The 24855-nt window shown below is 40.8% G+C and overlaps 1 protein-coding gene across 6 annotated transcripts; it reads right to left on the reverse strand.

The window, feature by feature from the left end:
* Positions 1-8468: 8468 nt before the first annotated feature.
* Positions 8469-23594, reverse strand: LOC113428477 (procathepsin L-like). 6 transcript variants are annotated; one of them, XM_087952801.1, is made up of 5 exons: positions 23546-23594; positions 14658-14795; positions 13760-13882; positions 11550-11708; positions 8469-10609 (listed from the first exon to the last, which is right to left on the reverse strand). In XM_087952801.1, the coding sequence occupies exons 1-5, from the start codon at positions 23546-23548 to the stop codon at positions 10445-10447; spliced, it is 588 nt and encodes a 195-aa protein (XP_087808927.1). In that variant the 5' UTR covers positions 23549-23594; the 3' UTR covers positions 8469-10444. The 6 variants fall into 6 exon arrangements, with proteins under 6 accessions (XP_087808927.1, XP_087808928.1, XP_087808930.1 ...); XM_087952802.1 differs by lacking the exon at positions 23546-23594 and adding an exon at positions 20127-20216; XM_087952804.1 differs by lacking the exon at positions 23546-23594 and adding an exon at positions 15037-15239 and having other exon boundaries at positions 8469-10657.
* Positions 23595-24855: the final 1261 nt, after the last annotated feature.

Raw genomic sequence — 24855 nt, forward strand, 5'->3', positions numbered from 1 at the left:
GACATTAGTATTGGTATAAATGTGGCCTATTTCCCCAGGGAATGTCAGAATTCCTGATGCATCTAGCACTGTAAAAAAAGCACAGAAAATATGCATTATAAACATGTATTAATTTCATACACATCTGGTTTGAGATACGTTGAGATGACACTTTTTATTCGGTGCAGTGCATAGAAATGTGATCTCAGGACTGCATCATACCACATCACCTATTGACAGCCCTCAGTTCTCAAATTGGCATGCCTATTACACACTTTTGGAAAACCAATCACATAATCAATAGTAATAGGTAAAAAGCAACAATGTATTCACACCCATGATAAAGGATGCTACTTCCAGAAGGTGGGTTCATTCCTACAATATTACAGCCCTCACCCCTCTGTCCCTAATCAATAAGGCTAATAGTTAAGTGTGCAAAGCTTTCAAGATAATTCATCTCCAACATGAACCTGGGAGATGACGACGACGATGATTATATTCATTCAGTCGTGTCCAGATCTTGGCAATTCTATCCATCAGGTCTCTCCGCATATTTCAATCATGTGCTATTTCTTTGAGTTGTTCTATGCTTTGGCGGGTGTCAGGTGTGATGGTGTCCAACCACCCTATTCTTTGGTGGCCTGGTTTCCTTTTAGTGCCAATTCTTTCAAACATAATTTCTTTCTCCAGTGAATGGATAAAAAAATGGGACACGTTCTAAGTTATGGTTTGCAACAAGAGGCTCAGCCTTGTTTCCACTGCTGCTTTCCTTCAGGATGATACGTGTTCTTTGCTGTCATATAGACTTCTAAGAATTTTAGGGCCTGGATGTAAGGCCCAAGAATGAGAGGCCGCAAGACAAAAACATCTAAGAAAAAGAAGTGAGATGTTCAAATGAATATCTTTCAACAAATGGGGTCTTTCTGACTAAAACTAGCTATACAGGCAGTCCTTGACATAGAACCATTTGCTTAATGACCATTCAAAGTTATTACACTACTGAAAAAAGTGACTTACAACTAGTTCTCGTAATGATGACTGTAGCAACACCCTCACAGTCAAGAACGAGACTGTGGTAACAAGCTCATGTGAAAATGGTTCGAGAACTTAGTAACAAGCTCATATGAAGACGGTTGCAGCATCTCAGGGTTATGTGATCACCATTTGCAACCTTCCCAGCTGGCTTCTGGCAAGGAAGGTCAATGAGGGAAGCTGGATTTGCTTAATGATAGCTTGATTTGCTTAACAACTAGTGATTCATTTAACAACCCCAGCAAAACAAGGTTGTAAAATTGGACACGATTCACTTAACAACTGTCTTGCTTAAATAACAGAAAGCACTCTAGGCTGCCAGCCCAGTAGCATAAGTTTACTGCAGCTCCCCTCAGTTTTATTACAGCACCTGGTTTTTACATTTTTATTGCTTAACAACAGAAATTCTGGTCTCAACTGTGGTCATAAGTCGAGGGTTACCTGTACCAATCCTACATAAGGACATCTTCCTATCTAATCTGGAGGTTTTTAAGAAGAGATTGAAGAGTCATTTGTCTGAAATGGTACAGGGTTTCCTGCTTGAGCAGGGGGTTGGACTAGAAGACCTCCAAGGTCCCTTCCAACTCAGTTATTCTGTTAGCTAGAGTAGGCCCAATTCCCTTCAACACTGCTCCCTAGGAAGACTTGGGAAGCATGCCTTTTCCATGAGGGCCTCTGTCCTGGGGAGTCCTTTCCCCTTAAGATCCAGTATGCTCCCACTTTTTTGCAGGAACTGGGTATATCTAGTCTTACAACAAAAAAAGGACTGGGGTGACATGATAGTAGTCTTCCAATATTTGAGGGTCACAAAGAGAAGGGCACTCAATTCATTGAGCACTGAAGTACCTGAAGGCAGGATAAGGAGCAGTAGATGGAAACTAATCAAGGAGCGATCCAACATAGAATTAAGGTGGAATTTCCTGACAGGGAGAATAATTAATCAGTGGAATGACTTTCCCTCAGAAGTTGTGAGTGCTCCACCACTGGGGGGTTTTAAGAAGAGATTGGACAACCATTTCTCTGAAATGGTATAGGGTCTCCTGCTTTGGGGAGGGGGTTGGACAAGAAGACCTCCAAGGTCCTTCCATTTCCGCTATTCTGTTATTGTCTGAGCCTTACTCCTTTGCCTCTCAGCCTCAAGAGGAGCAGCCTGTCCCTCCAGGCCTCAGAGCTCTTCTGCCACCTTCGCCTTCGAAAACCCTCAGAAATTGGAGGGAGTCTCCAAGGGCAACCGTGGGCAGAAATTGCTGGAGCCTGTGATTGGCTGCAGAGGAAGAAACCATCACCCAATCAGAAGGGCCATATTCCCCACCTCCCCCCCCCCCCCCCCCAAGTACAATTACTAGGCAGCTATTATTATTACTATATTAGGTTTTCATCCCGTTGTTATTATAGAACTCAAGACAACAAGCACATACACACTTCCTATTTTCCTCACAAAAACAACCCTGTGAGGTGGGTTTGGGTCAGAGTGAGTGACTGGCCCAAAGTCACTCAGTTTTTATGGCTAAGGCAGGCCTGAAACTCAAATACACTGAGCCAAGGACACTAAAACTGTCCTAAAATATTTAGAATGCCAAGGAAACTTGATATGCTGAGAAAGACCTGGGAGATGAGTAATCTCTGGGAAAGCAAAAGAAAGTAGTTTATGTATTGTACATATTGATATTTTATTTATGAATAAACACATTCCCTAGAGTTAGAAGCTATGAAAGAAATTCTGCTCATGGAATAGTGTCCCTCTGTTCTTTCAAAATCCTGGTCTTTGTAGTCCTCTCGCCTCAGGACTCCATAGCTGAATGGCCTCTGTAATCTCACTGAGGATACGATTCAATCAAATAACTGAAGGTCCTTGGTGCTCTCTGAGCTTGCTTGTTTTCTTGCAGAAGGACTTCATATGAAGGCACAATTACTATTATAGGTCACTCCTAAATGCTTTCTCTCATTGCCGGGGAAGATTCCCTATGAAAATGCATTGATGATGTGATCTACTACAGGGAAGATGTACTTTTGTCATGTGATGCCCAAAATGGAGGCACTGCTGTGCCCACTTCACCAGGGTCTCACTGTTAAAGTGGGCACAGCAATGCCTACTTCAATATCTATAGGCCCCTCACATCCTGGACATAAATAGTTTCAACTCCTATCCTCCAAACGATGCCGTAGGGCATTGCACACCAGAACAGCTCGACACAAGGACAGTTTTCCCCCTGCATGCCATCCCTCTGCTAAACAATGAATTCCCACAACACTGTCAAACTATTTACTAAGATCATATTACTATTTTCTTCTCCTCCCTATTACCTATCTCCTTTTCTGCTTATGACTATAACCTTGTATCTTTACTATTTATATTGGTTTATTTAGTTTCCTAGTATGATTTGGTTGCTTATTAGTAACCTACGACTATCACGAAGTGTTGTATCTTATGATTCTTGATGAATGTATTTTTTTTTCTTTTTATGTACACTGAGAGCATACGCACCAAAGACAAATCCCTTTGTGTGCCCAATCACACAATAAAGAATTCTATTCTATTCTATTGAGTGACCAAGTTAGCCTACTTGTTAGATGCAAACCTGGGCACATAGAGCGTTAAGGAAAAGGCTTGCTTCTGCAAACCCCAACAGCAAGGCGGAAGAAAAGAGCAATTAATTGTAGATAAAACATAGCTGAGCAAGCCAAAGTTTCCAAGCCAAGGAATCCAAATAAAATTAAAGGTTTACAAATGCCAGATGAAGGGAGAGAGATGGTTAGTCAACAAGCCAGGGTTGCAAATAATTAGCTTCCAAGTGTCACAATATGCAAGCCGGTGCTGATGTTATTTCTAACAAAAAGCAAATTGCTCCTATGGGAATTTAAATATTCTTTCCGTTGAGCATGCACACAGCTGTAGTCAAACCTTGCTGATGAATTCAGTGTCTTGCTGCTTGCTCATGAGTGGCATGCTTTAGTGCAAAGATCCCAGGAGGAATTGCTGGGAGGTGTAGGGGGGCAAGCGAGTTCCTGGAACAGCATACATTGCTACTGAGTCAGGCCTGGTGGCACGACAAAAAGGAAGGCATAAAAGGAATAAAGATTTTGGGAGGAGAAATACAGACCATTTTAATTAAAATATCAGAAGAATGTAGGCATGCCATCTGGGGACAATATTTTTTTTTTTAAAAGACATGGAAAAATAGGGTACCTCCAGGGACAGCATTCAGTTTGAAAAGAGACTAAGAAGAGAGGGTGATGGGCTAAAATAAAGCAAGGTCACACACACGCTTGAAAGTAAATCAGGAAGCCTGTAATTGTGGAGTCTGACAAAAAACAAAGAATGCTTATTCACAGGAAATATGCATGTGTAAAGCTGGTAACAATTCTAGGTAGTTAGAAAGCTGATAAAAGTAGCAAAGAGTTAGGTAATTTGCAGACCTCAGTTAAAAGTTAGGAATAGAGATGGCCTGCGGCAAATAAAATGTATAATTAGATAACTCCTGGGGCATTCATTAGCCAAGGCTTAGGAACGGGGACAGCTAGAGACCAATAGAAACAAATTGTATAATTATTACTAAAATGTTTATTATTAGACGATACTTCTTATTATCCCACCTTCTTCTTTAGTGAAAACGTATAAAGCTTTCTTAATCCCTTTTTCTTGGTCAGGAGCCCTTTTCCTTGGGACACGCCAATAAAAAGCAATCAAAATCTATACCTCGTGTCTGGTGTCCTTCGTTGGCCTTGGCACTGTGGGGGATAAGCTCTTGAGAGAAACGCAGGGAGTCCGGGAAAAGCTCTCCTCAGAGGCCGAGGAAGTATCATGATTCCCTCAGAATAATGTCCTCAAGGCATTAGCGGGGTTGCTTACCTCAGAAAAATGCCGCCATTGCTTTCGTTTCGGTGTGGAAATGAGTCGCTTTCTGGAGAATTCAACTTTCCTACCGTTTTGGACCAGGTCCTGGGACCTTCAGTTGAGTCATTTATGTGAGTGGGGGGACTCTTTATTTCCCCTGTGTTTCCAGTGAGGCTTTTATTATGTAAAAATTAACAATCTGATTTCCTACCCTAACTGTTTACTAACCCTATGTCATTTTACCCTAAAGTCATACCAGTATTTATGTCCATGATTATCTAATGCCTAAAGAATCCATTCTTTATTTATATACAGTATTTGATTTCTATCCTGCCTCAAGTAACTCAGGGCAGCAACCATAACTTTCTTCCTCCTATTTTCTACACAACAACCCTCTGAGGCAGTTTAGGCTGAGAGAGAGAGAGGGATAGGTCCAAAATGTCTGTGGAGATTCTCAGTCATCCAGGTGATGGTTGTCCCAAAGATGCTTTTTTTCAAGAGGCAACTGGACTTTCTGGTTTTTCTCTGAAGATGTTTCGCTTTTCATCCAAGAAGCTTCTTCAACTCTGACTAGATCAGGGGCCTTCAAACTTGACAGCTTTAAGACTTGTAGACTTCAACTCCCAGAATTCCTCCTCCAGTCATGTTAGCTCAGGAATTCTGGGACTTGAAGTCCACAAGTCTTAAAGTTGCCAGATTTAAAGACCCTTGGACTAGAGGGCAATGGAAGGATTTATACTCCTTGAGGACAGCTGGTCATTTGCATCCTTTTAGGGAGTTATTGAGGCTACTTGGAGAACCCTCAACAGAGGGGGAGGGGATACATCATCTATCTCCAATCTACAACACAGTCCTTTAAACAGTTCCAAAAAGGCTGCACACCCATTTACATTGAGGTGACCCTGAGGACACAGATAAACCTCCAAGTGGCCTTAATGATTCTCTAAAAAGGATGCAAATGACCAGCTGTCTGCAAGGAGTATAAATCCTTCCATTCCCCACCATCCAGTCAGAGCCGAAGAAGCTTCTTGGATGAGAAGCTAAACATATTCAAAGAAAAAAAAGGGTCCATTTGCCTCTTAAATAAAAAGCACCTTTGGAATAGCCTCAAAACAGCTAGTTGGCTTCCATACTTAAGGTAGAACTGGAACTCACGGTCTCCTGGTGATTGGCCCAAAGTCATCCAGCTGATTTGCATGTCTTAAGTTGAGACTACAACTCATCATCGGTTGCTTTCTCAACTACTGTCCACATTGACGCCAAGCGTTGACTTGGCTGTCCGTCTCTCCGTCTCTGCTGGGGTAGAAAAGGAAGGAATTTGACTGGAACTTCTGAGTGAAGCTGCTGGGCTGTTTTTAGTTTCTCTGCTCCTCAGCATTAGTTGCTGGTTGAGCTGATAATCACTCCTCTTTCTCAACCGCAAATTCTTGTTTTTGTACAAATCTTACTTCCAACCTACCCACTCCTTTTATAATTGAAATCCAGATATGGTGCAATTCTTTTCGGATGGTCTTAAAGCCCCAGAGAAGAAAACCAAGAGAAAGAATGTCTGTAGAGATTCTGAATCATCCAGGTCATGGTGGTCCCAAAGATGCCCACCATTTTGGAGTATGAAAGGAACAGGTCTTGGGATCTTCAGTTGGATCACTTCCAAAAGGCAATTGGACTTTCTTTCTTTCTTTTTTTCTTGAAAATGTTTCACTTCTCATCTAACAAGCTTCTTTAGTTCAAACTGACTGCTGGGGAATGGATTTATATTCTTTGCAATCGTTTTGTCGTAAGCAGTCTGAGGATCCGTTGTAACCCTGGGAAGCAAAAGGTTTTCAAACAAAAACAAAAAAAACAAGGAAGTCCAAATGCATCTTGGATAAAGCATCTTTGGGACAATGAAATGCTTTTCTTCTACGGTTCAGTGGAAAAGGTATTGTGCATTAGAGAAGGTGTTTTACTAGACATGCGATAGATTGCTAGAGTGCCCTTTCCTCTTAAATATGCAATGTATTATTTTCAAATCATTTTGTTAAGATTAAAAAGAAATGGCTCTATTAGGAGCTGTACCGTAGGACAGTGGTAAGCAATTAAATGAGCAGCTATGGAGTTTAAGGTTCTTGGCTAGATGCAGGAAGATCTGAGTTTGAGTCTTTATTTCTTAAAAGTTGCTTATTAACTTTAGACTGGTGGATCTCTTTCATCCCAATGACCTCATAAGGTTGATGGTCTTTCCGATCCCTTCCAATTCCACATATTTTTTTTTCATTCTATGACTATAAAAACAAACTCAAAGGAATAAATAGAAACAATAGTAAAATCTCAGAAAGTGGAACAGGAAAGGTACTTAATCTAAAGTATCACAAGCAAAAGTAAATGCAGGTAGTCCTCGATTTACAACCACAATGGTTTTTTTCAGATGTTGGAGTACTGCCTAAGTAAACACTATTTTCCAAATAAACCATAGATTGTGGTGTGGAGAAAAACTGAGAATATCATTACCGTCGTAACATCAAGACCTCAATGAAAAAAACAAATGAATTGAAAACAGAAAACTTCCTGGAGAGGAAGTTCAATACAGGGACTAAACAGATGCTGAAGAACAAACATTTCAAACTAAATTAATTGAATTGAGCTGTACTGTATAAATCTTGAGGTTAAGCTTGATTCCTGTTGACTAGCAGAGACGTCCGTGCTGTTTTCTTGGCACAATACAAAATGGGTTCAGCAAGCAATAACACTTAGATATGCTCCACAATGCTTTACAGCCCTCTCTAAGCAGTTTACAGTATCAGCCTCTTGCCCCCAACAGTCTGGGTTCCTCATTTTACCGACCTCGGAAGGATGGAAGGCTGAGCTAACCTTGAGCCGGGTCTGGATCGGACTGCTGGCAGTGGGCAGAGTTAGCCTGCAATCCTGCATTCTAACCACTGCACCACCACAGCTTTTCCACTCTGGCTTTTGTCCAAACGTCAACTTAGGAAATGGATACAAGTACCTTATCTTTGTCTGAATATTGGTACATTTAATGACATGTTCACAATTAAAGTGATTACCTACAAGACTGAAAATATAAGTATGAATTAGCCTCACTTATCCAAGAAACGTATAAAACTAGATCTAATGACTTAATTCTTAACTAATGATTTTTTTTAATTGATTACATGCCATCAAGTCTTGGTCAACTTGTTCTTTTATGAGAAGAACTTTCCAACTTTCAGTAAAAGGTAAGACTGTTCAATCTCTGCTTCTTAATTGTTTGAGCGGAGCAACTAGAGTCCTGTCTTGTCTATGGAAAGCAAGAATTTGCAAAGAGGAAAAGCAAGTTCCTTCAGAGTTGGCTTTCAGTTAGATTTAATGTCACAGCCACAGCTGACTGAAGAGCTCAATGAATGGTCTTTGGGGAGTTTCGGTCCAGCTATCTCACAGGACTGCTTTTATGAGAGAGAGAAAAAACCCTGGGAAATCTCCCATGTACAGTAATTTGCCTTGATAAAGCCATTTTATTTATTCATAAATGCAATGAATAAGTAAGTGGATCTCTGGTAGTTTGAAAATTAGCTTTCTAATTCTTCCTGTAACCAAGATAATATGAGTGCAAAACAAAATGGCTTTTGGAATAAACACACAAATATACAATTTCAAAAATTTATTTCAAAATTCAAAGCAAAAAAACACAATCCCATTTATAAAAAACAAGTGGCACAAAAATATTACAGATGAAACTTAACTGATTAGCTATGTACCATCCAGTTGGTGTTGACTATTGATCATAGAAATATTTTTTCATTAAAATCTGCCCAATACAATTGTGCATAAGTGAAATTCAGGTGGAGGAAAAGCAAAAGCATAATTCAAAGTCAGGTGTTACCCTGCACAAATTACAATATTTTGATAAATTATAGAATTGTGTAATACTCCAGATTCAAAAGGCAAAGTGTGATTTAGTGTATGAATAGGTATGTGAATTACCCTAATGTAACTGTCCTTTTCTGGGCTTGTGCAATTACCCACACAATTCAGGAAAAGATGTGTTTGATAAAATATTCCCAATATGAGTACCAGTTTGATGCAGTGGTTAGGGTATTGGCTTAGAAACCAGGAAACTGAATTCTAGTTCTGCCTGAGGCATGAAAAATCAACTGGGTTGCTTTGGGTCAGTCCGTCCCTCACAGTCCAACCCACCTCACAGAGTTGCTTTCTGTAGGGAAATAGGAGGAGGAAAGAACATTGTGTATGTTCATTACCTTAAGTTACTTTTAAAGTAGAATAATAAAAGCAGGATAAAATCTTTTTTTAAAATATGCTATATATGCATGCACCCATGCACTTCCCAAATTGTACTTTTGCCTTTTACCAAATTCATATTGCTTCACAGATCCAAAAAAAACTTAATTTGTATAAGAAAAAAGGTCGTAATGATGAAATGAAACAAAGTGGCGATATATAATAGTTATAACAGGCACAATTAGCCATTTTGTTAAATTTTAAATTTGCTAATTCTTAACAGATTTGGAGAAATTTGATGGGGATGGACATTGGAAAAGTCAGTCAAGAAATATCTAGGAAGATCCAGATAAAGTTAATACAAAATAGAGCTGAAATAAAATCTCCATTAGAAAATATTGTATAATACAAACAGTGAACTAAAGCTTTTAAAAAAACAATAAACCCTAATATTCACTGTTTAGGGACCAAATAGGCTGAGCTGAACTGAAAACTCACAGCTAGCCCTCTACTTATGAAAGATGGCCATAAGGTTCTCACCACCTAATTTTGAATTTACAACAGTCTCAACACATGCAGTCATGTGATTTTACTTTGGGTGTTTAGCAAACCAGCTCATATTTACTGCTGTTTGCAGTGTCCCATGGCCACACCATCACAATTTTCGACATTTTGCAATTTTCCGGTGTTTATTTCCAGTTTCCAATAAAAATGCCCATTGGATATAATGGATTTGGTTAATGACAGCTGCATTTGCTTAAGCACAGCATTTGCTTAACAGCTGCTGTCAACTATGTAAAGTGGTGTCCAATCACAACTTTACATGTTGACCTACTTAATATCCATGTTGACTTACAAACGTTTGTAAATCAAGGATTACTTACAATTGGAGGTTAAGTCTAGACTGACTGGCCTGAATTCTGCAAACAGGACATAGTCAAAAGAATGATATGTTGCCTGCTTTCTCAGAGAAGGCAAAAGAAAGCTGCGATTCAGAATGCTCTTTTTTTTTTTAAACAAAGTTATGAACCGCAAAGATCAAACAAAAATATTAAAAGGGAGAATCTACAGACACTTCCAAATGTCTTGCTTTCAGGCTATTTTCTCCTTGTTTCTCTAAACATTTGGTTCTGTTTTTATTTTTCTAATGGGCTTATTGCTATATTTTTAAAAAGATGAAACAATATATTGGACCCAGATGTCATGTTGCAGGACAGGGGAGAAAACCCCACAATACTAGGAAACTTAAGTATTAGAGCAAAAAGCGAGAGAGAGCTCTACCTTGGTGGAATCTGTTTTGCCTGACAGATGGGAAATCTGCTAGATTCCTTGTAATCCTGTGCACATTATCGTAAGCGATCTTGAGTCACAGCCTTGTCTTGACTACAAAGCCAGCTTACAACATTTCTGGCAGCGACGACGATAACGGCTTATACACCCACACCTCCTTCCTAACAGTTTCTTCGTTCCGTTGCTGGATATTAGACAAAGCTTTCCCAAATTTTCAGAATGATGCTTGCCCAGTTTTCTTCTGTAGGCGAAAGCCAGCTGTTAAAATAATAATAGTCTTGTAGTGATTCAGCCTTGACAATGGAGCTGTGCGGTTAAAGGGAAGGCAATAAATTGAGATACAGATAGAAAAGTAGGTCTAAAGTAGGTATAAAGGCTTAAACAGGCTTATTGCCTTGGTTTGGCAGGATTATCCTGGTCTGGCACCCAAATCCAGGCATCCCTGCCAACTTACAAAAGAATCCTGGAAAATAGGATTTAATTGCTTGAAAACATGATAAGCTTAGCTGAAAAACAGAGTTTGAACATTTTCTTTCCTGAGGTAAGAGGGGGAGCAGGTATACCAGAAAGCTCTGCCTTTTTCTCTGGTGCAGATTTGAGAAACTAAAAAGACCCCTTAGAAATAAATAGGACTTTGTTTCATCAACTAAGTTTTTAAAAATGTGACATGAAGTTAGCTGAGCTGAAAATGTATGGCTTTGAGGGCAGAGCCTCGAGTAGATTGTAAACAAAACTAGTACAGGTAGTCCTCGACATACAACCACAATTGAAACCAATTGTGTTTATGTTGCTAAGCAAGACGTTGTTAAGTGAACTTTAGTCCATTTTTTTTGACTTACATAGTTAATTGAATCACTACAGTTCTTAAGTTAGTACCATGGTTCTTAAGTGAATCTGGCTTCCCCATTAACTTTGTTTATCAGAAGGTTGCAAAAAGTGGTCACGTGATCCCGGGGACACTTCAACCGTCATAAGTCCATGCCAGTTGCCAAGCGTCTGAATTCTAATCACATGACCATGGATCATGCAATAATCAGAATGGATTGCTCCAAAATCAGGACCAAAGCAGACAAGTGATTTGTGTTTAAGGCTGGACCGAAAGCAATTGAGGGGAAACGAGTCTGCAGGAGTGGACCCTGTTCAAAACGGAGTGGAATTCTCTGCATGAATGGAAGGCTCTTTGGCTTCAAGGACTCACCTGTTTTTTTCTTGTCGTGCCATAATGTCTCTGGTGACACTTCTTGGGCTTGGGTTTCTGTTGAACATCTGGCGTTTGGGGAAAGCCTTGAGAAGTATTTTCAGGATCAGCTGACTCAGGAAGGAGACCTCCCATCATGCGATTAAATTCTTCATCAGTCTGAGAGAAAAATGAAGTTACATTTCCTTTCGCTTCCAGTTTGGCTCACATTAACAAAAAGACAACAAGACTGGGAAAAGTGCAAAAAAAGAGCCACTAAAGTGATTAAAGGTAATAGAATGGGAGTACATGGCTGAAATAAACACTAGACACAAGTACATCCCTGTCATTTGCATCTCCAAAATTGCATAGGGGAATCTGGAAATCAGCACTCGGGTCTCCCTGGATGAACCTGACCTATATCATGTGATTTTTGTGGGGGGAAACAGGAAGATGGAGAGCTGCAGACGCAGCTTTGAGCTCCAGATAAATGACAGGATTTTAATGAACAAGGAAGGAAAGGAAATCCTAAATAAAACTTGGCATTCAGATCCCTTTGTGACTCCTGTTCGTTTAAAAAGAAACTCCGCTTGAGTTATAACTGTATGCGTGTAAGTGTAAGAGAAGGAACAAAGAAAAGAGCCAGCCAAGCTGTCCTTGCTGAAGTAAGACAGATGTTTTCCTTTCTGGCTGGTGACCTGCAGAGTGGGGAGACCATCAAAGCCAGAAGCTTCTAATCATCTTGCTTGTCACATCAGACAAATTACAAAACACTATTCAGCACAGAACAGTCAAAAGAGTAGGACAAGGATAGAGGACAGAAAAGAGCAATAGATGATTAAGGGACTGGAGGCTAAAACACAAAAAATATTGCTGGAATTAGGTAGGTCTAGAGGGGCTGTCACAAAGAAGATGGGGTTAATCTGTCCTCCAAAGCACCTGAAGACAGGACAAGAAGCAATGAGTGGAAACTAATCAAGGAGAGAAGCAACCTAGAACTAAGGAGGAATTTCCAGACAGTAAGCACCATTTATTAGTGGAACAACTTGCCTCCATAAGTTGTGAATGCTCCAACACAGGAAGTTTTCAAGAAGAGATTGGACAACCATATGTCTGAAATGGTATAGGATTTCCTGCCTGAACGGGGCTGGATCAGAGGACCTCCAACTTCTGTTATTCTGTTAAGGACCTGTAACCTTTATGCTGCTACTTAACCTGCCAACTCAAACATTCCGTGGGTGGGAAAACCTGTTTCTAAATAGCAATGGATGCGTGCTAATATGAAGTATTGGTACCAATTATAAAGCCTTAGTAAGGCCACACTTGGAGTACTGCATCCACCACAGGTCACCACATCACACAAAAGATGTTGAGACTTTGGAAAAAGTGCAAAGAAGAACAACTTAGATGGTTAAGGGCCTGGAGACAAAAACAAGAATGGTTGGAGGATTTGGATTTGGCTAGTCTAGAGAAAAGAAGGACAAGGGGGAAATATAATAGCAGTATTCCACTATTTGAAAGGTTGCCAGAAAGTGGAAGCGGTCAAGTTATTTTCCAAAGCACCAAAAGGCAGGACAAGAAACAATGGATGGAAACTAATCAAGGAAAGAAGCAATCTGGAATTAAGGAGAAACTGCCTAACAGTAAAGACAGTGAACCAGTGGAACAGCTTGCCTCCAGAAGTTGTGGATGCTTCATCACTGGAGGTTTTTAAGAAGAGACTGTCAACAGTCACCTGTCAAAATGAGATAGGGTCACCTGTTGGAACAGAGGGTTGGACTAGAAGACCTCCAAAGTCCCTTCCAGCTCTATTCTGATTGTATGAAGATTTTTCTCCAACGTGCATGAGCTCTGAATCTGTGATATACTCCTGAGTTTGCTTACCTGTTGTAATGACGAGGCAGTCGAGGTGTTTGATCATGATCAACTGAATTATGATGAACTTTATTGGAGTCTAGTCTTGCATTTATACACATTTTTAGTAATCCTCCAACATTGGTTAACTTTGGTTACTGCTTAACTTTCGTTACTGTTTAGCATAATAGTAATTAACACAATTAATTATTATTATTGTGTTAATAGTAATTAACACAATTAATTACTTCCTCTCTCTAATCCTCCTTTACATTAGTGACTTTGTTTGCCTGAGTTGTAATTGCTTGTAAACATTCCTTATCTGAGGTTTGCCATCCAAGATAAGAACATTCCTGCAATTACAACTCTACACTTACCAAATCACTAAATTGGTTCATCTTCATCCAATAGGTATGTTTCCCCTCATCGGCCTCACGGTTGTGCTGCTCAACCATCTGCAGATTCTTCTCCCATGTAGCTCTCCGGGAGGCCTCTTCGCCCTAAGGAAACCAAGAATAGATGGTGCTATATTCTCTTCTATCTCAAAGCATCATTTGTGGGATGAAGAACAGTTTAAATTTTAGGTTCTCAAAATGGATCCAATTTATTTGATTTTTATCCCGCCTTTTATTTTAGAAGTAACTCAAAGCAGTGAACATACGTAATACTCCTTTCTCCCAATGGTGGTGAGATTGGTACTCAGAAAAGTAGAAGACCTCTGGGTATACACTGAGTATTTCTCCCTGCTCTACTCATCTGGGTGTAAGATGAGCTCCAACTCCTATTTATTCTCTAGGTTGCAGCATGTATTAAAATAAAATTGTAGGACCCTGAGCAAAGCCCACAATAATCTTGAAAAGAATGTAGCAAAATGGAAGACAGCCCTTCAAAAAGGTTGCACCTTCCAAAAGCAAATTTGCAGCTCATCCCTTTGGGTGCTGTTGGAATTTGCTTTCATAAAAGGAGGAGGAGAAGCAGAAAGAAAGAGGGAAGAAGAAGAGAAGAATCTTAGAAGCATTAAAACCGATGTCTTAGAACTTGACCTCACTCCATTCCTAAGGTCTGTAAGGGCCGTGCATAAGTGCACAATCGTGCCTACCGTCCCTGTCCTATTGTCCCCATTTATTCGTACCTTTTTTCCTGTATCCTTACTCATGTTTATACTTAGACCTATTCTCTTGTAAGCGATTGACAAATGAGATAAATAAATAAAAACAAATAAATTACTGAAACATGAATTAGGCATTCATCTCTTTGAGACCAAAGCAAACTCACTTCAGGATATACTTTCCCGTGCGTCATCTTCCAGTCTCTCCAGGATTCTTCTAGAGCCGAATCCTGTGCTACGGAAAACGCTTTCAAGGAAACCAGCCAAGTAAGCAACATCACCCAGCTTGAGAGCATTGTCTTCGTCTAGAAAGGCAAAAAGAAGCTCTTCGTTACCTATTTCAAATCAGCCAAATTCCCCAATATCACCAGGTAAAATCCCTGCCATGAAACTATCATGGTGGGCACCTTTCTCCTCGTCATACAGTCCTTTTCCAAACCCTTTCTAGTTTCCTGGACAAACAAGTATTTAGCTTTATCCTTCAGCCCCGTTGCTGTAACTGCATCCACACAAAAGGACTTTGAGTTGTGAAGTCTGCCTTCTAACCTTGAACTGTTGCTCTTGCGTTTGAAAGGGCTATCTTGATGAATCTCTGAAGAGTTCTCGGGACCCTTTACAGTGCCCTGGTTCAACCTATCGGTCAGGATGAAGCACATGCAATTTTTAGGGCTGTGTTGCATGCCCTGTTTGTGGCTGTTTCACCAGCTTCAATCCTGCTTCTGAGGATGGGAACATCAGGAGGCGTGTGTGAGAACAGCCAATTGTTGTCTTCGTTAGCCAGCTGAAAATCCTGTTGTGCTGGGATATTTGTTGGAATTTGGGAGGGGAGGAGGGAACACAGCTTTCCCTGCCGTCTCCTTGTTCCCATCACAAAAAGGAATGGACTGGCCAGCAATCTTTTCTTCCCCTGCTCTACTCCTGTGAGTTGTGGGTTTCTCTCAGACAGAAACTGCAGCCAGGAGAATTGGCAGGGGGGGAAGAAACACATGATGAGGGATGGGAAGTCAAGAGATATCCAGCGAGAGGATAGATAGCACGTTTGACAGAAGGAGAGCCTGAGTAAATAAACTTCACGGCGGTGAGGGATGAATAAAAGAAAGTTCAGAAAAAGAATGGAAGGAAATACTCCTGCTGCTGCTGAAGGAAGGTAGTAGGCAGCACAGATTTTTGAATGAGGCCACATCTGGGGGCGTGGGAGAGAGAGAGGAAGGGAGGGAAAGAGAGAAAGGAGGGGAGGAGGAAGAGAGAGAAGAGAATAACAGTTGGAAGGGATCTTGGAGGTCTTGTAGCCCAATGCCCTGCTCAAACCAGACAACACCATTTGAAAAAAGTGGCTGTCCAGTCTCTTCTTAAAAAAAACCTTGAGTGATGGGAGCACCCCAACTTCTGAATGCAAACTGTTCCACTGATTAATTCTAATTGTCAGATCATTTCTCCTTTATTCCAGGTAGCTTCTCTCCTTGATTGGTTTCCATCCATTGCTTCTTGTCCTGCCTTCTAATGCTTTGGAGAATAGCTTGACCCCCTCTTATTTGGGGCAGCCCCTGAGATATTGGAAGACTGCTATTATGTCACCCCTAGTCCTTCTTTTCATTAGACTAGACATTACCCAGTTCCTGCAACTGTTCTTTATATATTTTAGCCTCCAGTCCCCTAATCATTGTTGCTCTTCTCTGCACTCTTTCTAGAGTATCAACCTCTTTTTTATATATATATTGTGGTGTGACTAAAAATGGGTCCAATATGCCAAGTGTGGTCTTTACCAAGGCATTATCAAGTGATACTAACACTTCATGTGATCTTCCCTTGATACATGTGGCCAATAAGAGCCAACAGTGTTCTCCATGGCTGATCATTAATCAGTGCCGGTTTGGGCAGAGAGAATTTGGTGGTTTCTCTAGCCAGGCCTCCAAACCTATTCATGTTCAGTGACCTCGCTTTGAAAGAGGGGCCAGCCCAGTTATAGCAGCTACAAGTGGCTGCATTGGAGTGGGGTGGAGTGAGAATTGTGTGAAGAAGTAGGAAAAGACACCATTCTAGCTTCAGAGTGCAGTCCTCCCAGAACCAAATGATTATTAATTGGACCAATTTTAAGCATGCTATCACTTTTTCAGAGCTTAGGTTTTTGATTCCATGGAACAGCTGATGATAAGATCAAGGCCTGATGACCTCGTGGGAATATCACTGCCGGATCAGGTCTGGGCAGTATTTCCTCTCATGGTGGTCAATCATATCCATCTCAGAAGCCCACAAATAAGAGATTAAGGTACATGTTGCCTCGTTCTGTTGCCTTCTAGAGGTGGACGGTCCTCCCCTTCCTGTTTTCAAGACTTAGTACCATCTGTAGTTCTGTCCTCTAGAACTGGTGTACTAGAAATAGCCGTTGGAAGGAACCTTGGAGGTTCTTTGCAACTTTCTTCTTTGTGATAGCCCCTCGAATATTGGAAGACTGCTATCATGTCACCCCTTTTCATTAAACTACTTTTAAAGGCCTTCGGAACTGGCTGTGAACACCACATATTGTGGCATTATCTTGCACGGATTGATTACCTGCTTCATGGAGAAATACATTTTCTTTCTGGCTTCTATCTTATTGTTAAATTTGCCAATTTCTCCTGGCTTATAATAGTTTTCCATTAGTAAACCAGGCACCAGCCCCTCAGAGAACCTCTGCAATCCTATGATGGCTCAACTCACTCAAGAAACTTGGATGAACGCAGGAGCCTCCTCACTGATGGACCGTAGATCGCGACTCTCTGCGGCTATGGTCCGTGCTCTTTCGTTGGAGAGCCCCGATCATTACAATTAGGGGCTGAAGCTGCCTTGGAGGGGCGGCAGAGTAAGGGGAAGCCGCAAGCCAGGTTGAGGGGAGCTGCATCTCCCCCCCTGGTCTTGGTCTTTTCCCCCTCCCCCCGAAGACGACTGCAGCAGTGGTTTAAAATGGCCACCCCGAAGAGGAGGACTCAGCTGGATTAAGATTTGTGCAGGAGGGAAGAAAGAGGTGGATAACATCTGAACCGGGACAACTGGGCAATACAACTAAACAAAAGTACCCCGGGCTTAAGGTAACATGGAATTTTTAAGAAAAGAAAAGTGAGTGATGAAATTACAAAGGGACAGGGGAAAAAAATAAGAAAATATTTTTGACAGCTAAGTGGGGCTTTGAACCGGGAAAGGAAGAAGCCAGAACTAAAGATTTAACTAAATTGGACTAAAATATTTTGGCAATAAACAGGCATAAAATAAAGCTTAAGATTGTCAAAAAATAATAATAATAAAGTTTACAAATTGGAGACTGGACTGTGCTGGAATATTGAGGTTCGAAAAACCCTAAATAAAAAAAATAGGGGAAAAAGGTGAAGACTTTGTATAATGGAGAGTGCCACCTTTTGACAAAAAGGGAAAGCATCCTGTTTCTGAATGAACTTGTGTGGATATAACATTAAAGAAATATTGAAACAAAGTAAGAATCTTATAAAATGAAAGCAGAACCAGAATAAAGAAAAAAGCAAGGAAAGACTGACTGGGATTGATTGATGTTTTTGGTATAGACCCTGGGCTGGAATAATTGAGAACTTTAGAAAATTGAAAGAAGAAAAATAAAAGTGGTTTTTTTTGTGGACTTTAACGATCATAAAATATAAGAGTGTGTAATGATGATATCTCTTCGGGAATTAAAAATGGAACTTAAAAATATGAGAGAATTACTACAGGAAAGAGGCGAATCACTTTGTGTGAGGAAAAAATGGAAATGGCAGTTGAAGAACAAGAAGAAAGAGCTTCAGAGGAGGAGGAGTCGATTCAAGGAGAAGACATTTTAAATAGACAATTAACACAAAGAACACTACAAAGAAGTGGGGAAAGAAGGAAGGTTAAAAAGTTGAGATTTAAGAAGGCAATCAAAAGGGGGAATACCTGTGAAGTTGGGAAGGGCAGAAAGACCCAGCAGAAAAGGGGAAAGGAAGATATTAAGAAAGAGAGGGACATAAACTGGAATGAGAAAAGATATGGGGAAAAGAGGGGGAGGAGAAGCAGTAAGAAACAGGTGCATGAAATAAAGAAATACGGAAATAGTAAAACGTTGAAAAGAAATTGTTTTTTCAGAGATAATGGTTGATGAATTAAACAGGGGATTCTGCAGGGTGACAAGGGGTAATAAGAATATTTCTGCAATTAAAAATATTTAGAAAATAGGGTAATATAGATACTGATAACTTATTAAAAATCAAGGGGGGGAAATATGCTGCGGAATCCAAATGAAGAGATGTAATGATCATTATTGTAACTTCTTAAAAATAATCGTTTATTGGGAATCAAGATGAGGGAATAAAGGTATATTTTAATCATTGAGGCGTCACACTCAAAGCAGTAAAAGGGGGGAAACCTATACTTGTTTTTTTTTTCTTTAGTGTTAAAATTTGTATTAATCTAGAATTTATAAAAAGAATGTGCAATGGAAAGGGAATATGACAGACTAAAGAACCAACTAAATAAGTTAATACAGAGTATTAAAAGCAAGGAGAGACATTGGTAACTTATTATTATTATTGTTAAGCCTGGATTCCCCAACGGGTGTTAAGGAAAACAAACTAAACAGAATGTGCAGCGAAGTCAGATAGGAAGACAGGTAAATGTGTGAGATAAGCCTTCTCGTTAACACGCAGTAAAAATACAGATACGCTTGTGCTATCAAAATTATAATTTATTCCATTTAAGAATTATAGCATAGTCATGTAAACAGTCCAGTAGTCATATATCAATTTCAGTCAAGTCTTGTCAGGGATACTCTATTTGCAAAGTCCGTGTTGAATAGCCAATGTCAGTACACTTACAATAAATCAGTCCAATCTTCTCTCCGTTGAGAAATATCAACACACTTCTTCACTCCCCGATCCAGCAAGAACGCAGTCTTCAATAAGCCAGCCAGTAAGAGCCAGAGAGTGCCTTGCTGCTTATATAGTACTTTTACAGCTGCACCCTTAATTACATTCCTTTAGCTTAAAGTCACATACACTTTATCTGACAAACCATGATTCATCATTTTATTATCTTTACCCAAAACAGTTAGGGTAAAACAATGTTATCCCTAACAATTATTATTATTATTATTATTATTATTATTATTATTATTATTATTATTATTATTATTATTATTATTATTATTATTATTATTATTATTAGGCAAACACATATTGTTTATCTTTGTTTTTAAAATAAATATTAAAGGATTATATTTGAAATAATTGAAATGAAAAAAGAAAGCTCCTTCGGTTCTGACGGATGGAAAGGTGAGTTCTGAATGGATGAACTAATGAACCAATCAGAGACTAATCCTTCCATCATCTAGTCAGAATCAAAGAAGCATCTTGAATGAGAAATGAAACATTTCCTCAAGGAAAACATATAGTCCCGTCGCCTTTTGAAAAAGCACCTTTTGAGAATTCCACTTATTGTTCTCAGTGCAGGACATTTCTCCTTCTAGGTTGTTTCTCTCTGACAAACTCCCACCCATTCTTGTCCTGCCCTCACATGCTTTGGAGAATAAAATAACCCCCTCTTCTCTGTGACAACTTTTCAAGTACTGGAAGACAGTCATCATGTCCCCCTAAATCTTCCCTTCGATAAGCTAGACAGACCCAGTTCCCTCAGCCATCCATCATATGATTCAATCTCCAATCCCCTAATCATCTTTGTTCTTCTCCGCACACTTTCCAGGGTCTCGACATCTTTTTCTTTTATATATCGGGAGACGAAAACTGGATGCGCTATTCCAAATATGGTCTCACTTAGAGCAGTACTATTGCTTCTGGCGATCTTGATGCTTATCCCTCTTGATGCAGTCCAGGATTGGGTTGACTTTTTTTGGCAGCTGCCAACACATTGGGGCAGGCTTCTATATCTGGAAACGGAGAACGCCATTCTCCAGTGGCAAGTAAAATAAGCAATTCAGATTTGCAGAGAGGATAACAAAAGCTACGTCTGTTTCATTGCCCGCTCTGAGATCTTGGAGGCACGCTAATAATGTTTTTAAATCGGTCTCAGATGTGCATTTATTTTCCTTTGCTGAGAACACAAATGTGTTCCGGAAGGCCAGTATCAAAATGAGGCCTTTGTTGAGATGGCTGTAATAACAGAATCTTGCAAGTCTGATTGTGCAGGGGGTTGGACTAGAAGACCTCCAAGGTTCCCTCCCATCTCTGTTATTCTTTATTCCGCTTGTCTTCCTCCCCCTTCTTATATTCCAATGAATGAAGAAAGTGTGTGTTTGAGCCACTTCCAAATGTTATCTCACTGTTCTGGACTTTAAAAATAAGAACAGCGTGGATATATTACTGTACTAAGAAGTACTTGCGCAGCAGAGCAAACTTGTAATTTACAATTCCCCTTTCTCTTCTCAACTGTAGTACAACAAACGTTGAACCTAGTCCATCTAAGATAATAAAACCAACACTGGTCTCCAAATGGAAATAGTCCTCGACTTATGGCCACAATTGAGCCCAACATTTGTTGCTAACTGAGACATTCGTTAAATGACTTTTTCCCCATTTGACAACCGTTTTTGCCACAGCTGTTCAGTGAATCACTGCAAGTGTTAGGTTAGTCACATGGTTGTTAAGTGAATCTGGCTTCCCCATTGACTGTGCTTGTCAGAAGGTCGCAAAAGGGGATCACGTGACCCCGGGAACACGGCAACTGTCATAAATATGAGTCAGTGGCTGAATTTGTATCACCTGACCATAGGGATGTGCAATGGTCAAACGTGTCAATAACGGTCATAAAGTCGCTTTTTTCCATGCCATTGTGACTTTGAACAGTCACTAAATGAACTCTTGTAAGTTGAGGACTATACCAGCAATTATTTGTAAAGGTGCACGCAGTCTCACAAAGCAACGTTCCCAAGCTGAAGGGGTCCCTCCCAGCATTAAATACAAACTCTGTCTGCAGGAACAGAAACACTCAAATTACAGATGACTGAATGCAGGACAGGTGTCCAATGTAGCTGGATATAGATCAAGCCATGGTGAGATAAATATAGGGATTGTGTTTCCAAAAAAATATGCATGATTTAGTTTCTTGCCTCTACTGTATTATCTGTTTAATGGTGCGTAACCGTAACTAAGCAAACACAAACTTTCTGACCAGTGTGACAAACGGCTATGAGAGCACAATACTCTATAAAATACCAGGGATTCTAACATTCTCATTCTAGAACAGTTACAATGAGAATACAATATTGTGAAGCTGAAAAAAAAATGCAGGAAAACCTCCATTTGGGATGTTAAAATAAATCCCTGGTTTTGCAAAATTGCTGCACATAAATATAGCATGCAGCATACATAATAAGAGACAGAAATGCCAGCAGTCCTTGGTTTACAACAGTTCATTTAGTGACCAAAGTTACGGTATTGAAAAGCGTGAGTTGTGACCATTTTTCACACTTAGGGCCACTGCAGCATTCCCATGGTCACGTGATCGAAATTCAGATGCTTGGCAACTGACTCATATTTATGACGGTTGCAACATCCTACAATGTTGATCACTTCTCATAACCTGGCTAGCAAATCAATGGGAAAGCCAGATTCACTTCACAACAATATTGTCTTACTAACTTAACTGCTCTGATTCACTTAACAATGGTGGCAAGAAAGGTCACAAAACTCACTTAACAAATGTCCCACTTTACAGAAATGTTGGGCTCAATTGTGATCCTAAGTCGAGGGGCTTACCTGTATTGGATGAAATTGGATGATTTTGCATTATGCACACAACCTGAAGCCACTTAAATCTCAACTTCCACCTGCCGACCGGCTTTGCAAACACAATTCTCACACACGTTTACTCCAGAGGAAATCTCACTCCAAAGAGATTAGAGCACACATGCACAACAACCTAAAAGCGGCTATCCTAAATAGAATTACAGAGTTGGAAAGGGACCTTGGAGGTCTTCTAGTCCACTGATTGTTTTGTCAGGAAATTTCTCCTTAGTTTTAGGTTGCTTCTCTCCTTGATTAGTTTTGATCCATTGCTTCTTATCCTGCCCTCAGGTGGGAAAATAGCTTGACCCCCTCTTCTTTGTGGAAGCCCCTGATATATTGGAAGACTGCTCTCATGTCTCCCCTGGTCCTTCTCTTCACTAGACTAGCCAAGCCCAGTTCCTGAAAACTGTTCTTTACATCAGTGGTCCCCAACCTTTTTTGTACCACGGACCAGTACCGGCATCACAAAATGATCCACGGACCAGTACCGGCATCAGAACGCACGACCAAGGCAAGGCGAGCCAAGCGACTGGCCAGCCAGCCGTCCCCCGCTTCTCCCCGCCACCTTCAACTCCTCCTTTATACCTTCTCGCGGTCGATGGGCTTTTCGGGCTCTTTCTTAATCTCCTCCTGAGTAACGTGAGACTCCACCGCCATCGGGACGGCTCTCCGTTCGAACCGCCCCACCCCTCTTGACGAAACGAAGGCGCGAGGATTCCTTCAGCACCCAAACGCCACTTTCCATCCAACCGGCGACCGACAAGCTCACCCGAAGCACTTTCTCAAGCGCCGTTGAAACAAGATGGCGGCGCCCAAGCAAAATAGGCGGCCCGGTACAAAATGATCCACGGACCGGTACCGGTCCGGGGCCCGGTGGTTGGCCCAGTGGTTGGCCCAGTCCCCTAATCATCCTTGTTGCTCTTCTCTACACTCTTTCTGGAGTCTCAATTATTATTATTTTTTTACATCGTGGCAACCAAAACGATGCAGTATTCCAAGTGTGGCCTTACCAAGGCGTTATAAATATCTTTATTAATTCCCAAACAACTCGGTGGGACTTTCTCCTAAACAGGATGCCATTCTGATGATTAAACAGATTCGTGAGGATCTGCAGATACATTTACACAATTAGGGTCCACAGTGCCAAAGGAGACACATTTTTCCAGGATTCTGCAGCTCTTGGTCTTTTCACTTTAAAAAAAACCATTCTGTCTGTCTTAGCTTCATTTAGGATGCCGTGATAACCAGACCAAAATCAGGAAAAGCATCTTAGGCAGTAAAGAGGAAAAGGGACTCACCATAATCACTCTTATGTTGTGAAGCAAATTAAGGTTAGAAAAAAGCCTCCGATTTATAGACCGGGCTCTCTTTTAACTACCTTACATGCTCTTTAGAAACCATGGGCTGGTTAAGGCCATGTGGGTTGATATCAGAGGGCAAACAGGACGTTGGGTTTGTGTACACACACATGGAAAGAATAGAGTGAGTCAGATGGGAAGTCAAGACTGAGACAGAAATTAATAGGATGAGTGAGTGCAACGAGGGAGATGTCCATTGTGTTCAAAATAGACTGGGTTGATCCAGAGGTCACCAAACTTGGCAACTTTAAGACTTGTGGACTTCAACTTCCAGAATTCTCCAGCCAGCATAACTTGGAGACCACCGTTCTAGAGCTTCACAGAAGCCAGTTTGAAAAAACTCAGGCCAATTTAGTTCCCAAATTCCGAAGAATGTCCTAATTATTCAATGACAGCTACCGTGCAGCAAAATTAGAGAACTGGGAGTCAGGCGTTATCGGAGAGCCGCTGATGTCAGGTATCCTGATGTTTTTCCAAGTTAAATGCATAATCCTGCATAAAGCCAAACTTCTAGAAACAGTGTAAATCAGGAGTCCCCAATCTATGGGCCACAGCCCAGTACTGGGATGTGGCTTGTTTGGAACTGGGCTGCGGAAATGGCGATGTGTGCACGCAGCTCCATTTTTGCGCAATGGGCATGTGTGACACAAATGGAGCGACACGTGCGTGTGCGTGCTCACCCATTGTTTGTGTGAAACCATCCCCCCTCCTTCCGTTGGTCCACAATGCCAGAAAAATCAGAGACCACTGGTGTAAATAATGACAGTCCATTGAAGCAAACCAAGGAAGAGTGGAAAGTGTTTGGTTTTGTTTTTTTTAAATTCGATAGTGGAGTCTGAATTGTATGAAACCATTTGGTTCCCGGTCATCTGAAGACAGTAGGTGAACAATAAGATTCCCAAGGATGCTGTTTTCTATGAGGTTCCTTGGAACTCTTCAGTGACGGAGCCCTCACGATCCCAGTTCTGACCATTCTTCACGCGACCAACTGTTGCAGCATCCCCGTGGTCCACAGGATCAAAATTCAGATGCTTGGCAACTGACTTGTGTTTATGACGGTTCCGGGGTCACGTGATTCCCCCTTTGCAACCTTCTGACAAGCGAAGTCAATGGGGAAGCCAGGTTCACTTAACAACCGGGTTAGTGATTCACTTAAACCACGGTGGCAAGAAAAGGTCCTAAAGTGGAGCAAAGTTCAATTAACTCACTTAGCCACAGAAACAGACGGTCTCAATTATGGTTGTAAGTGG

This window comes from Notechis scutatus, chromosome 1 (assembly GCF_049901735.1).
Source record: "Notechis scutatus isolate UNSWTSFEM ecotype Mainland chromosome 1, rNotScu1.2, whole genome shotgun sequence".
Lineage (NCBI taxonomy): Eukaryota > Metazoa > Chordata > Lepidosauria > Squamata > Elapidae > Notechis > Notechis scutatus.